Source organism: Panthera tigris, chromosome A2 (assembly GCF_018350195.1).
Source record: "Panthera tigris isolate Pti1 chromosome A2, P.tigris_Pti1_mat1.1, whole genome shotgun sequence".
Lineage (NCBI taxonomy): Eukaryota > Metazoa > Chordata > Mammalia > Carnivora > Felidae > Panthera > Panthera tigris.
The window spans coordinates 17,872,544-17,884,961 of NC_056661.1; the positions used below are offsets into that span (position 1 = coordinate 17,872,544).

Sequence of the window (12,418 nt, forward strand, 5' to 3'; positions counted from 1 at the left end):
TTGGGAAGTGAACAGCAGTGGAAGCCTCTCTCCCAACCTCTGCAGCAGCAGGCACGATTGCAAGAGCCTCTCCCACCTGCACCCTCCTATGAGGGAGTGTTTGTGAAAATCTGGGGCTGTAGAGGTAGAAAAGAGGCACGTGGGCCTCTGGACATTTTCCCAAAGGGCAGGTCCTCAGTCAGTCCCTTGGATAGCCGTCAGGCCAGTATGGGCCCACTCTCTGTCTGAAGCTGCCAGAGTAAGCTGCTATTCATGACCATTAAACTATTGGCCCACCTTCCCTGTACATATGGGGTAAAGGTCAAGCTGGACCCAAAGTAATGCTTCATCTGAACAGGTGTGAGCTGATTGGCCCATGCTGGCTTTTCCTGTGGCCTCCAGAGCATTAAGCCAGGACCTGCAGGCTTTTGGGGATGGGGGCACTATCCCTAGTGTAGTAGACAGTTCATACGGTCTTTATGGGATTTGCTATATGCTGTAGAATCTTTGAGGTTCTGTGGAGACTGTCCAAGACCCTAAGCAGGCTATGAACCTAACCTGTAAAGCCTATGGCAGATCCTGTGGGGGTGCAGGAACCCAGCATTTAAGGGATTCTTGGAAGGCTTGGAAATCCTTCTTTGGTTTCAGGTGCCCTGTGGAGCCCCTGAGGCCCTGAAGGTTGGGGTCACTGGGTCACTTGCTTGCCCCCCACCCCTCACCTGTGACAGTCACCAACATGGAGGCCACCAGTGGGCGGTTGTTGTCTAGCTTGCGGCTGAGTCGAAGCTCCCCACTGGTCTGGTTGACCACCAGCAGCTGCAACTCATTGCCCCGCTCAAAAGAGTAGAAGAGGTGGTCAGAGACATCAGGGTCATAAGCTGGGATGCGCCCAATAATGCCTGAAGGAAAGGTGTCTGAGCGGTTGGATACATAGTTGTTGAAGAGGATCTGGAAGTTGTTGAGCACAGGGCTGTTGTCATTCTGGTCAACCAGGCGGACATGCACAGTGGCTCGACTGACCAGAGGGGCAGACGTGGCCTGCACCACAATCACATATTCCTGGCGGGCCTCATAGTCCAGGTCAATGAGTGCCGTCAACTCTCCAGAGAAGATGTCCATTTGGAACAGCTCAGGGATGTTTCCCTCCACAATCTGGTACATTATATGTGCATTGGGGCCTTCATCAGGGTCTACCGCAGTGATCTGAGCCACCACTGAGCCCACAATGCTGTTCTCCTTCACTCGCACCTCAAACTCCTCAGCTGGGAAGACAGGGGCATTGTCATTTACATCCTGCACCGTCACCTGGATGCTGACCGGAGTCCTCAGTGGGGGTACACCTCGGTCCACTGCATAGGCAGTAAGTTCATACACTGGTACTGCCTCCCGATCCAGCCGCCTCACCGTGCGGACAATGCCAGAGGTTGGCTCAATGGTAAAATCTCCATCGCCATCTTCCCCATTCTGGAAAGTGTACTGGACCCTGCCATTGGCATGAGCATCTCGGTCAGTGGCTGAGATCTGCAGGACACTGGTGAAAGGTGGGGCATCCTCAGATACCAATCCCGTGTAGTGGGAAGCCACAAACTGTGGAGCATTATCATTGACATCATTGACCATCACCTCCACATAAGTGGTGTCTGCCTTCTGTGGGATGCCATTGTCCCGAGCTGTAATAGCCAGTGTGTAGGTCACCTGGTCCTCATAGTCCAGTGGAGCCTGTAGTGTAATGGCCCCTGAATCTGCATCAATGCGGAACTGGGGCAGGTTGTCCTCCAGGAGATAGGTGATGCGAGCATTCTCACCCACATCATCATCAGAGGCACTGATAACCACCACAGTGCTACCCACTGGCCGATCCTCATTCACGCTCACTGAGTAGTGGGCACTTTGAAATACAGGCCGGTGAGTGTTGGCATCTGTGATATTGATGTGCACATAGCAGTGATCATGAAGCGCACGGTCAGAAGCAGTTAGCACCAGCTTGAAGTAGCGTTCCTGCTTGTAGTCCAATGGCAGAGCCAGTGTCACCAGACCTACACCCCCCTGGGTGCTGATAGCAAACCGATTCCGGGTGTTGCCACCTGTGATCTGGTAGCTGATGGCACTGTTGGCATCACGATCTACAGCGGTCACACTGACCACAGTAGTGCCCACAGCTGCATCTTCATTCAGCCGTAGGTGGTACTCCTTCATCGTAAACTCAGGCCGATTGTCATTAACATCTAGCACAGTCACCGTGACACTGGCTGAGGCTGAGAGTGGAGGTGTGCCATGGTCTCGCGCCTCCACACCAAAGAAATAATGCTCCACAGACTCACGATCCAGGGGACCACTCACAGAGACCCAGCCAGTGGCACTGTTTATCACAAAGGGCATATCAGGTGCCACACCAGTTAGGGAGTACTCTAATCTGGCATTCTCCCCATGGTCCGCATCCACTGCCTGAATGTGGATGACCGAATGGCCCAGGGGTGCGTTTTCCAGTACAGAGACCTGGAAAGGTGTGCTGACAAAGATAGGAGTATGGTCATTGATGTCCACTACCTGGATGCTGGCCAGGCCTGTGTTGTTGGACAGTGGTGGCCGGCCTGCATCCTGCGCCCGGATGCGCAAGGCATACTCTCGCTCTGCCTCAAAGTCCAGAGGTGCCACCACCTGGATCTCGCCCGTGAGGCTGTCGATCGCAAAATGGCCACGACTGTTGCCGCTGATGATGTTGTAGTGCACCAGTCCATTGGCATCCTTGTCCCGGTCGGTGGCTGTGACGCGTAGTACCACCGTGTGGGGGCGCACGTCCTCGCGCACTTGAGCCACGTAGCGCTTCTCGCTGAATTGGGGCGCGTTGTCGTTCTCGTCCAGCACAGTTATGTGCACACGCACAGTGGCAGAGCGCGGCCCAGGTTCCTGGCCCTGGTCGCTGGCCTCCACCACCAGCTCGTAGCTTTCCATGTGTTCCCGGTCTACGCGACCGCTGGTGCTTATGAGGCCAGACCGCGGATCAATCTCGAAGGCGGCGGCAGCAGCGGCGCGCGCAGCTGGCGGCCCCACGAAGCGGTAACGCAAGTTGGCGTTGGGGGGCGCGTCGCCGTCTGTGGCACGCAACTGAAGAATGGGGTAGCCCTCCTCCACGTTCTCGCGAAGAGTCTCCCGGTATTGCGCCTGCTCAAACACTGGCGCGTGGTCGTTGCGATCGGTCACTGTAACGGCCACCATGGTAGTGGCCGAGAGGCGCGGCGAGCCGTGGTCCTGCGCCGTCACGCGCAGGTAGTGCCGCTCCATGCTCTCGCGGTCCAGAGCAGCCTCTGTGCGAATGAGGCCGCTTAGTGGGTCAATGCTGAACAGCTCCAGAGAGCGGCTGTTCATAAGCGCAGCCAGCGAGTAAACTAGGCGCCCGGCCTCGCCTGCGTCCGGGTCCTGCGCCACTACGCGTAGCACCGCGGTGCCAGCCGCCTCGTTCTCGGGCACTAGCGCCTGATAGTTGTACTGCGGAAACTGCGGGTGGCGGTTCGCGGCGCGACGGGGGCGGATCCTGCTCGCTGTGGGTATTCTCCAGGTTCCCGACTGAGCCCGGATCCCCGGAGGGCGCGGCCCGGGGCGCTGCGGGAGGAAGCGGCGGCGGAAGAGACCACGCGAGCGCATGCGCTCGGGCGTCGGCTCGGGAGCTGTCCGAGACTCGCGCAGTGCTGAAACAGACTCGGGAGCTGTCCTCTCTATGAGCGGTGCTGAATCCAGCCCAGGGCCACATCCTATAGCCCTGGGGGGACAGTCCGGCTGGGGGGCTGTCCTCGCCGCTCGAGATGTCGCAGTTCTCTCGCTCTGACCCCTACGCCTCGGTGCCCACAATTCCCCGCAGCAGCGCGTGGTTCCCACTTTTTTTGGGGTGCCTCTTCCAGGATTCCTCTGGGAGAACACTGGCTTGTAACCACGGGGCCGAACCAGAAGGTCCAAAGGGAAGGGAGAGCTGTTCCTCAGGCTCGGGACCCCTGGGGGCAGAGCCTCTGGAGACTGACTATCTTTTCGCAAGGGTCCTGTCCGCCCGCAAGAGGAGACCTCTGGGCGCCAGCATAATAGAGCCCCTGGTCCCTGTCCTGTTCCTTGCCCGCGTCTGTCTAAAGCCTGGACCCCATATTTCGCTCCCAACCCCGCGTCCGGCTGCTCAGGGAGCCCTCTACCACTCTGGGCGCTTTGCCTTCCCCCTCGGAGCCCCAAGAAGACAGGCTCCCTGACTCCCAGGCCAGGCTCTTCATCCTCTTGGACCCCGGGCGTCTCGGGACAAAGAGCTAAGGCTCCGCCGCCGGTCCGCGCCCCTGGCCCCGTAGCGGCAGCTACCCCTGGGTCCCAGCCTTGGCCCCCGTCGACCCCCAGCTCCTCTCGGCTGAGAGGGAACAAAGAGAGGAGGAGAAGGAGCAGGAGTAGTGGGGTTGTCGGCCCCCTGAGACCCCACCAAGGCGGCCGCCTCGCCATCACCCCCCGCCTCCCCACACGGCCTCCACCGCCCCTCGCCCCGGTCCGGGCCTTGGGCCCGCCCCGCCGCTCGGGCCCCCTCCCGGGCCCCTGCCGCCGCCCCGGTCCCCCGCCTCTCGGCCTGTCGCTCCGCACCGCCTTCGCCCTCTGGGCACCATCTACTCCGCAGCCAGAGCCCCTTTGGCGTGCGGCCCCGGCTTTTGCCGCCCCCACCACAGCATCCCCGACGCGGCTGCCGCCTCCCGCCGCTCCAACATGGCTCCCGGCTTCAGCGATGGTTCGTTCCACCTCAGCCCCGAAGCCCCAAATCCTGTGGTACAGCCCGTTGCGCATGGCAAATCTGACTGCTGAAGCTGTTGTCGCCATCTTTATTAAGGGCAAAGCATAACTGCTGCCCTCGGTGCTGAATAAGGGTTGGAAGGTTCGCCGCCCCTGGATCCACCCTCCTTGCTTTGGGACACCCCCCTCACCCGCCTTCCTTCTTCTAGGCGCGGTCTCAGCTCCATCTCTTATTCTTTCTTCTGTTTGCAGGTCTTTTGTTCCCCTTCCTGAGCACTAGTTCCGGACCCTGTCCTGGAGTTTGGTATGAAAATTGGTGCCAATGTTGCGCAGAGAGCGTTCTCATGACTCTTGGCAGGGGTACCATGTGGAATCCCGGGGACGCAGGGGAGGTTGACTGGATGGGGACCTGGGACGCCAGACCTAAGGTTGATAGCTTGAACTGTTCGACCACTGAGTTTTAACTCGTGAAACATGTCGCGACCATCTGTTTGGAGTGTCTCTGCAGAGCAAGGACTGGAGATGACCCGCCCAGGCGTGAATAGAGAACAAACTCTTCCCTGCCTTGCTGGAACCCAGCAGTCTCCTGCGCTGGGGGCCCCTCCACTGGAGGAAACACCATCCTCCAGGCCGCGGGTCTCGAAAGCTCTGGGATGCCACGTGGAGCCCGGCGTTGCCTTGTATAACTGCAGCCACGGCTTCCTCGGATCCCCGCCCCTCGCCCTCCACGACCGCGTCCCTTAACCCCTTGAAGGGACTAACGGAAGCTCAATCCTCCTCCCACGGTTCAATACAGTTCTCCCAGAGCTGAGCAATTCCAGGAGCAAGTCGGTTCCGGATGGCCAATGGGCAGATAAGGCGGAATAGACGTCACAGAAGACGACACCGGGTTGGGAGAGAACTATTGGCACAATGGGAGGCTCCGCCCCCCGACGGCGGACTCATTGTCTTAGGGGAGGGCTCTGTGGATTCCAAGGTAGCCGGGAGAGATAATCCCGGAGGCTCTCTGCCCCCTGGCCCGCAAAGGCAGCAGCGGCAACGCCCTGTAGCGTCATGGATAAAGGGCGCGGGCGTCCCCAGACCAAGGAGGGGTTTAGGGCGGGATCCCAGAACGTTCCAAGGGGCGCGGCTCCAGTTAGGAACTAAAGCAAAACTCCTGGCTCAGGCCTGCAGCCCACTCCAACGGTACATATGACATCACCATCGACCAATCAGGCGGCACATTCTTCGGCCCCTCGACTTCTTCGCTTCCGGGAGGGGGGGTTCCCGTGGGTCCCACCTCCTGAGCGCCCTACCTAGCTGTGGAAAGCTGGCAGGTGGGCTCCAGAATCTGAGGACGCCCTAAGGTCGGAACCTCATGCCGGATATACGGTCTCGGTTCCTATGGGCGTGAGGATGGAGCACTGCTGAGCTGCTGAGGTGGAACTGGGTTGGATCGGGGTCCAGTCGGTGGAGGGCCTGGAGGGGCGGGGCCAGGGACGAGGATTTGGCTGTACAGTAGCCCTCCGGGTCCACAATCTAGCGAGTGCAGGGCACGAAACTTTACACCAGCAAAGGAGGGAAGCAGGAGGCACGCTAGGGGGAAGAGTACTAGGGTCCCTGGGGAGCTGCCTCAGGCAACTCAGCGATCTGGGACGGCTTCCTGCTGGAGAAAATGCCTGAGCAGAGCCTCGAATAACCAAGAGGAAGTCTGCACCTACAGGGGAAGCAGGAGCCATCCTAGGTCTTGGAGGCTAAGTGGGCACTGTGCAGAGGGGTAAAGGAACCATGGCAGAGGGAAATCGAGCTCTGCTGTCTTCATTAGGGCTAGCAGTGGCTTCAGCTGATGCTCCTGTAAAGAGCAAGACCTAGACCTCTCCTTAATACACTTGACTTGCGGTGTAACTGCGGTGGCCAGCCCTGTCACTCCCTAATGTTCCTGCCTCCACTGTTATCCTCTCTTTGTGGCTCCTCCTCCCCATGTGCACTCACCTCTGTGTCCCATACCCCACCCGCACCCCAGCCCCGCTCCAGCGGCAGCTTCTAATGTCCCCTGTAAAGGCAGAAACTAAGTATTGATGATAGATCCTCCCTTCCAACAATGTTCTGGAGGAGCAGAACATTACTGGAGGAAAACATTTTACATTCATGACCACAAGTCTCAATATTATATCGGAGGGGAGGGCCTAGCCAGTGCTGTAAGGCAGGAAAAATAAAAAGGTATGAGGATTGGAAAGGAAAAAATAAAACAAGCACAGGCAATAGGATTGGGTATGTAAAAAATTTTAAAGAACCATAGGTAAGTTATTAGAGTGAGTTTAGTTAGCAAAGACATTGAATACAAGGTCAATACATAAAAATCAATTGTTGGAGCACATGGCTGGCTCAGTTGGTGGAGCATGCAACTCTTGGTCTTGAGGTTGTAAGCTTGAGCACCATGTCAGGTGTAGAGATTACTTAAAAATTAAATCTCTATATAAGTAAATAAGCTGTAATTTCTACATATCAGCAACAGTTTAAAAAAAATTGATATGCCGGGCGCCTGGGTGGCTCAGTCGGTTGGGCGTCCGACTTCGGCTCAGGTCACGATCTCGCAGTCCGTGAGTTCGAGCCCCGCGTTGGGCTCTGTGCTGACAGCTCAGAGCCTGGAGCCTGTTTCAGATTCTATGTCTCCCTCTTCCTATGACCCTCCCCTGTTCATGCTCTCTCTCTCTGTCTCAAAAATAAATAAATGTTAAAAAAACATTTTTTTTTAAATTTGATATGCCATTTACAAAAGCATCAAGTAACAAAATGCCAGGAATAAAGCTAATGAAAATTGTGCAACAGGGCATCAGGGTGGCTCATTCAGTTGAGTGGCCTACTCTTCCACTCATGTCATGATCTCACCGTTTGTGAAATGGAGCCCCGCATCAAGCTCCATGCTGTCAGCAAAGGATTCTCTTTCATTTCTCTGTGCCCCTCCTCCCTCCGCTTGCTCTCCAAATAAATGAATATTTAAAAAAAAAAATGTGCGAGGCACCTGGGTGGCTCAGTCGGTTGAGCGTCCGACCAGTTCAGGTCATGATCTCATGGTTCGTGAGTTCGAGCCCTGCGTCGGGCTCTGTGCTGATGGCTCAGAGCCTGGAGCCTGCTTCCAATTCTGTGTCTCCCTCTCTCTCTGCCCCTCCCCCAGTTGTGCTCTCTCTCTGTCTCTCAAAAATAAATAAATGTAAAAAAATAAAAAATAAATTTAAAAAATGTGCAACACACACATGATATTGAAAGAAATAAATACATAAATGGATGAAAAACTATGTCCAAAAATTGGAAGATTCAATATTGTAAAGATGCCATTTCTTCCAAAATTGACATTGACTTGTGGTTTCAATACAACTCCAATAAAACCCCAGTTGGTTTTGTCTGTGTGTATTCGTGTGTGTGTGTAAACTAATAAACTAGGTTCTAAAATGAGGGCCAGGAATACCCAAGACTGTCTTTTTTTTTTTTTTTTTTTTTTAGTTTATTTATTTATTTTGGTAGGGACAGAGACAGTGCAAGTGGGAGAGAGGTAGAGAGAGAGGGAGAGAGAGAGAATCCCAAGCAGGCTCTGAGCTGCCAGCACAGAGCCTGATGCGGGGCTTGAACCCGCAAAACCGTGAAATCATGATCTGAGCCGAAACCAAGTCAGTGACTGAGCCACCCAGGCACCCCATAGTCTTTTTTTTTTTAGGTTTTATTATTATTTTTTAAAATAATCTCTACACCCACATGGGGCTCGAACCCACAACCCAGAAATCAAGAGTTACAAGCTCTACTGACTAAACCAGCCAGGCACCCCACCCAAGACAGCCTTGAAAACCAAAGTAGGAGGACAGTTTTTCCTCTACTGGGTATAAGAAAGCTACAGGAAACCAAGACTATGGTGCCAGTACAGGAATACACTCCTGGAACATAATCCAGAGATGAGCCTAAAGATGTGGGAAGCCTTGAATTTTGATGAGGTGGCTTTTTTTTTTTTTTTTTTTTTAGAGTGAGCAAGTAAGGGAGAGGGGAGAGAGAGAGAGAGAGAGAGAGAGAGAGAGTTTTAAGTAGCTTAGTATGGAGCTTGATGAGGGGCTCAATACCATGACCCTGAGATCATGACCTAAGCTGAAATCAAGAGTAGGATGCTCAGCCGACTGAGCCACCCAGGAGCCCCCAAGGGTGGCTTTTAAGAGTCAACATGAGGAGGGGTGCCTTGGGTGGCTCAGTCAGTTGGGCATCCAACTCTTGATTTCGGCTCAGATCATGATCTCATGGTTCGTGAGATCGATCACCATGTTGGGTTCCCTGCTGACAGCTCAGAGCCTGCTTGGGATTCTCTCTTTCTCTGCCCCTCGCCCCCACTCTCAAAACTAAATAAACTTTAAAAAAAAAAAAAGAGAATCAACATGAGGAAATGACGGCCTTTAAAAAATTTTTTTTATGTTTATTTTTTTTTATTTTTGAGAGAGAATGAGCATGAGTGGGGGAGGAGCAGAGAGAGGGAGACACAGAATCTGAAGCAGGCTCCAGGCTCTGAACGGTCAGCACAGAGCCTGATGTGGGGCTCAAACTCACGGACCGTGAGATCATGCCCTGAGCTGAAGTCGATGCTTAACAGACTGAGCCACCCAGGTGCCCCTGGGCTTTTCAAAAAATGGTGCAGGGTCAGTTGGATATCTGTGTAGAAAAAAATTAAATGAGACCCCTACTTCATACTACATACATAATTCCAGATAGATTTGACATCTGAATATGAAAGAAAGAGAACACAGCTTTGAGAAGACAATACAGAATACCTTCATGACTTTAAGCAAATATTTATTAACAGGACACAAAATGCACTAAGCACAAAGAAAATCCTGAGAAACTGGATTACGTTATAACTAAGAATGTACTTTCATCAAAAGACTATGTTAAGGATGGGAGAAGATTTTGCAAAATAGATAACCCAAGGACTCAGATGCCACATACATACTACAAATCAACAAAAAAATAGATAACCCAGCAGATGAGCAGGCCAGAGATTTGAACACGCACTTCACAAGTGATCCAAAGAACCAGTAAACTAATGAAAAAGTGTTCAACCTCTTCAGCCATTAGGGAAATACAAATTTAAAAATACTACCATAGTGTACCAGAATGACTAAAAGCAAACAAAAAGAAATGGCTGACAACACCCAATTTGGGGAAAGAGGTGGAGAAGTGGAAGTCGCGCTACTGGAGGAGCATACACTGGTACAGCTACTTTGCAAAAACTATTTGGAGCGTTGGCTTGTGACCCTGCGGTTCCGCTCATGAAAACATATTCCCCAGTATAATGCGTATGTGCAACAGGAAGACCTGTGTAACGATGTCCCTGAGAGCGCTATTCACAACTGCCAAAAACTGGAAACTGAAAGGTCATCAGCAGTGAATAAATGAGGGTATATCCCATACAACATTGGGGGTGAACATACTGGAACCGCATACTATCACACAGAAGAATTTCAGAAACTTAATGGTGAATGAAGAAGCCACACAGAAGAGTTTATACTGTATGATTCCATCTACGTAAAGTTCAAAAATAGGCAAAGCTGATCTGTAATTGCCTCTAGGGAGAAGGTCTGGAGAGGAAGGAGGAATCAGTGATTAAGAGGGGGCACACAGGGACGCCTGAGCAGCTCAGTCGGTTAAAGTGTCCGGCTCTTGATTTCAGCTCAGGTCACGATCTCACAGTTTGCGGGATGGAGCCCCACATCGGGCTCTGCGCTGACAGCGTAGAGCCTTCTTGGGAGTCTCTCTCTGCCCCTCCCCTTCTTGTGCTCTGTCTCTCTCTTTCAAACAAACATGAAAAAATTTTTAAAAAGAGGGGGCACCAAAGTGGGCCTTAGGGACCGGTGATACTCTATTTCTTGACTTGGGTGGTGGTTATAGCAGCATTCTCTGTCAGCATTCATTCAGCTCTATTCTTTGTATAGTGTAATTTTCATGGCTATGTTATTCTTCCATAAAAACAGAGAAAAAATGGGGTACTTGGCTGGCTCAGTCAGAAGAACATGTGACTCTTGGTCTTGGTCATGAGTTCAAAAAGAGAGAACAAAAGGGGCACCTGGGTGGCTCAGTCGGTTAAGCGTCTGACTTCAGCTCAGGTCATGTTCTCACGGTTCGCGATTCGAGCCCCGCGCTGGGCTCTGTGCTGACAGCTCAGAGCCTGGAGCCTGCTTCGGATTCTGTGTCTCCCTCTCTGGCCCTCCCCCGCTCACACTCTGTCTCACTCTCTCAAAAATAAACATTAAAATATTTCTTTAAAAGAGAGAAAAAAAGAAAACATTGTTTTCAACTACTCAGAGCCTCTGTATCTTTGGGGGACTGAGCAGGCGTGTGATCTTTACCCACTCCCTCACTCTGGAGTTGCCTGATGTGTGTGTGGCAGCACCATTAGGTACCCGTTTCTACACTAGAGGTCAGCCCAACCCCCCAGCCCTCATTGCCTCTCAAAATTTCTTGAGTTTTTTCCCTCAGTCCCACCCAAACACCCACCCGAGTGGCTTAGTTGTCTCCCTCTGCCCTTTCTTTTGCTCACCATATCCCACATTTACCATCCTTCCAAGCAGCCAAAGGGGTGTTTTCTCTCAAAGAGTTTCCTCGCTGAGGAACTCTCTGGCTAATCATATTTCCCTCTGTGGTTCTAATTTTGTGTTGTGAGAGCACCATCGGGGTATCTGCTGAGTGGGTCCTGGAGGTCTGCACCCTCTCACAGCATCTGTCTGCTGCCAGAGGCCAGTATGTAACTTTGTCACCTGGGGCTCTTGCATCCCTTACAAACACGTGCCAGGGGCTCTTGGACAATCATACAGAAACCGGCAGGGCTTTCTGATCCTCATGCCATGGGGCCCTACTTTGCTCATCATAGGTGCCAGCACGGGGACAGATGGCACAGCACAGCCCTGCCCTTCCAGTGTCTGTGTGTGCGCAAAACAGGGAACAGAGCAAGGCATGGGGGCTGTCACAGGACCTGTGCTTTTCACTCAATTACACTATCTCAGGAGGAGAATCATGGTTCTCTCAGCACTCCAGTGAGGAAGAAGTCATGGCTGGAAGTCAGTGTCACTGACTCTGGATGTGAAGGGAAAGGCAGAATGGCTCTGGGATGAAGAGCGACCAGGCTGTGCCACACAGCTTTACTGGGGGGCATTTTGTCAGCCTCTCTTCAGGTCCAGCAGGGGAGCCTGTGCGTTTAACCCGAGTCAGCAGTTAAGGAAGGACATCTCATCAGCCATGAGTGCTTAGTTCCCTCATCAGTTCTCATCAGTGCTTAGTTCCCTGTCAAATATTCCTGCCTCAGCTTCCTGAGGACCTGTTTTCAGGGGACCCCACTCCTAGCCCTGACCTCTCTGTGCTTCTTGCTGGATTAGACAGTCCTGTTGAGAAAATAACAGAACAGCCTTCTGCCTTCAGCCCCCCAATGAAAAAGGAAAAGTTATGACTGGAAGTCACAGTATCGGGAACTCTGGACATGTGAAAGGGTCTTATGAGGATCGTCCTGGGTCAAAAACCAAAGGGAACTGATGAAAACCACTTCTGACTGATGTCTGTCTGTGGGTTCCTGACTCTCCTCCCCCCATTTATGGCGAGAACCTTTGTTAACTTGAGAGCCCACAAGGAAAATGAAGTTTTTGCCAAACGGTCCCTAATTCTCCTCAAACAGTAGTGCCAACTAAACCCCACA

The 12,418-nt window shown here is 52.8% G+C and overlaps 1 protein-coding gene across 3 annotated transcripts in view; it reads right to left on the reverse strand.

Moving 5' to 3' along the window:
• Positions 1–4,446, reverse strand: part of LOC102957611 (cadherin EGF LAG seven-pass G-type receptor 3) — a 36,588-nt gene extending 32,142 nt beyond the window's left edge. For all 3 annotated transcript variants that reach the window (XM_042978870.1, XM_042978865.1, XM_042978864.1), the window contains exon 1: positions 699–4,446. In XM_042978870.1, the coding sequence (XP_042834804.1) occupies positions 699–4,446 (3,748 nt within the window). The remainder of the gene's footprint in view (positions 1–698) is intronic.
• Between the last annotated feature and the right edge of the window lie 7,972 nt (positions 4,447–12,418).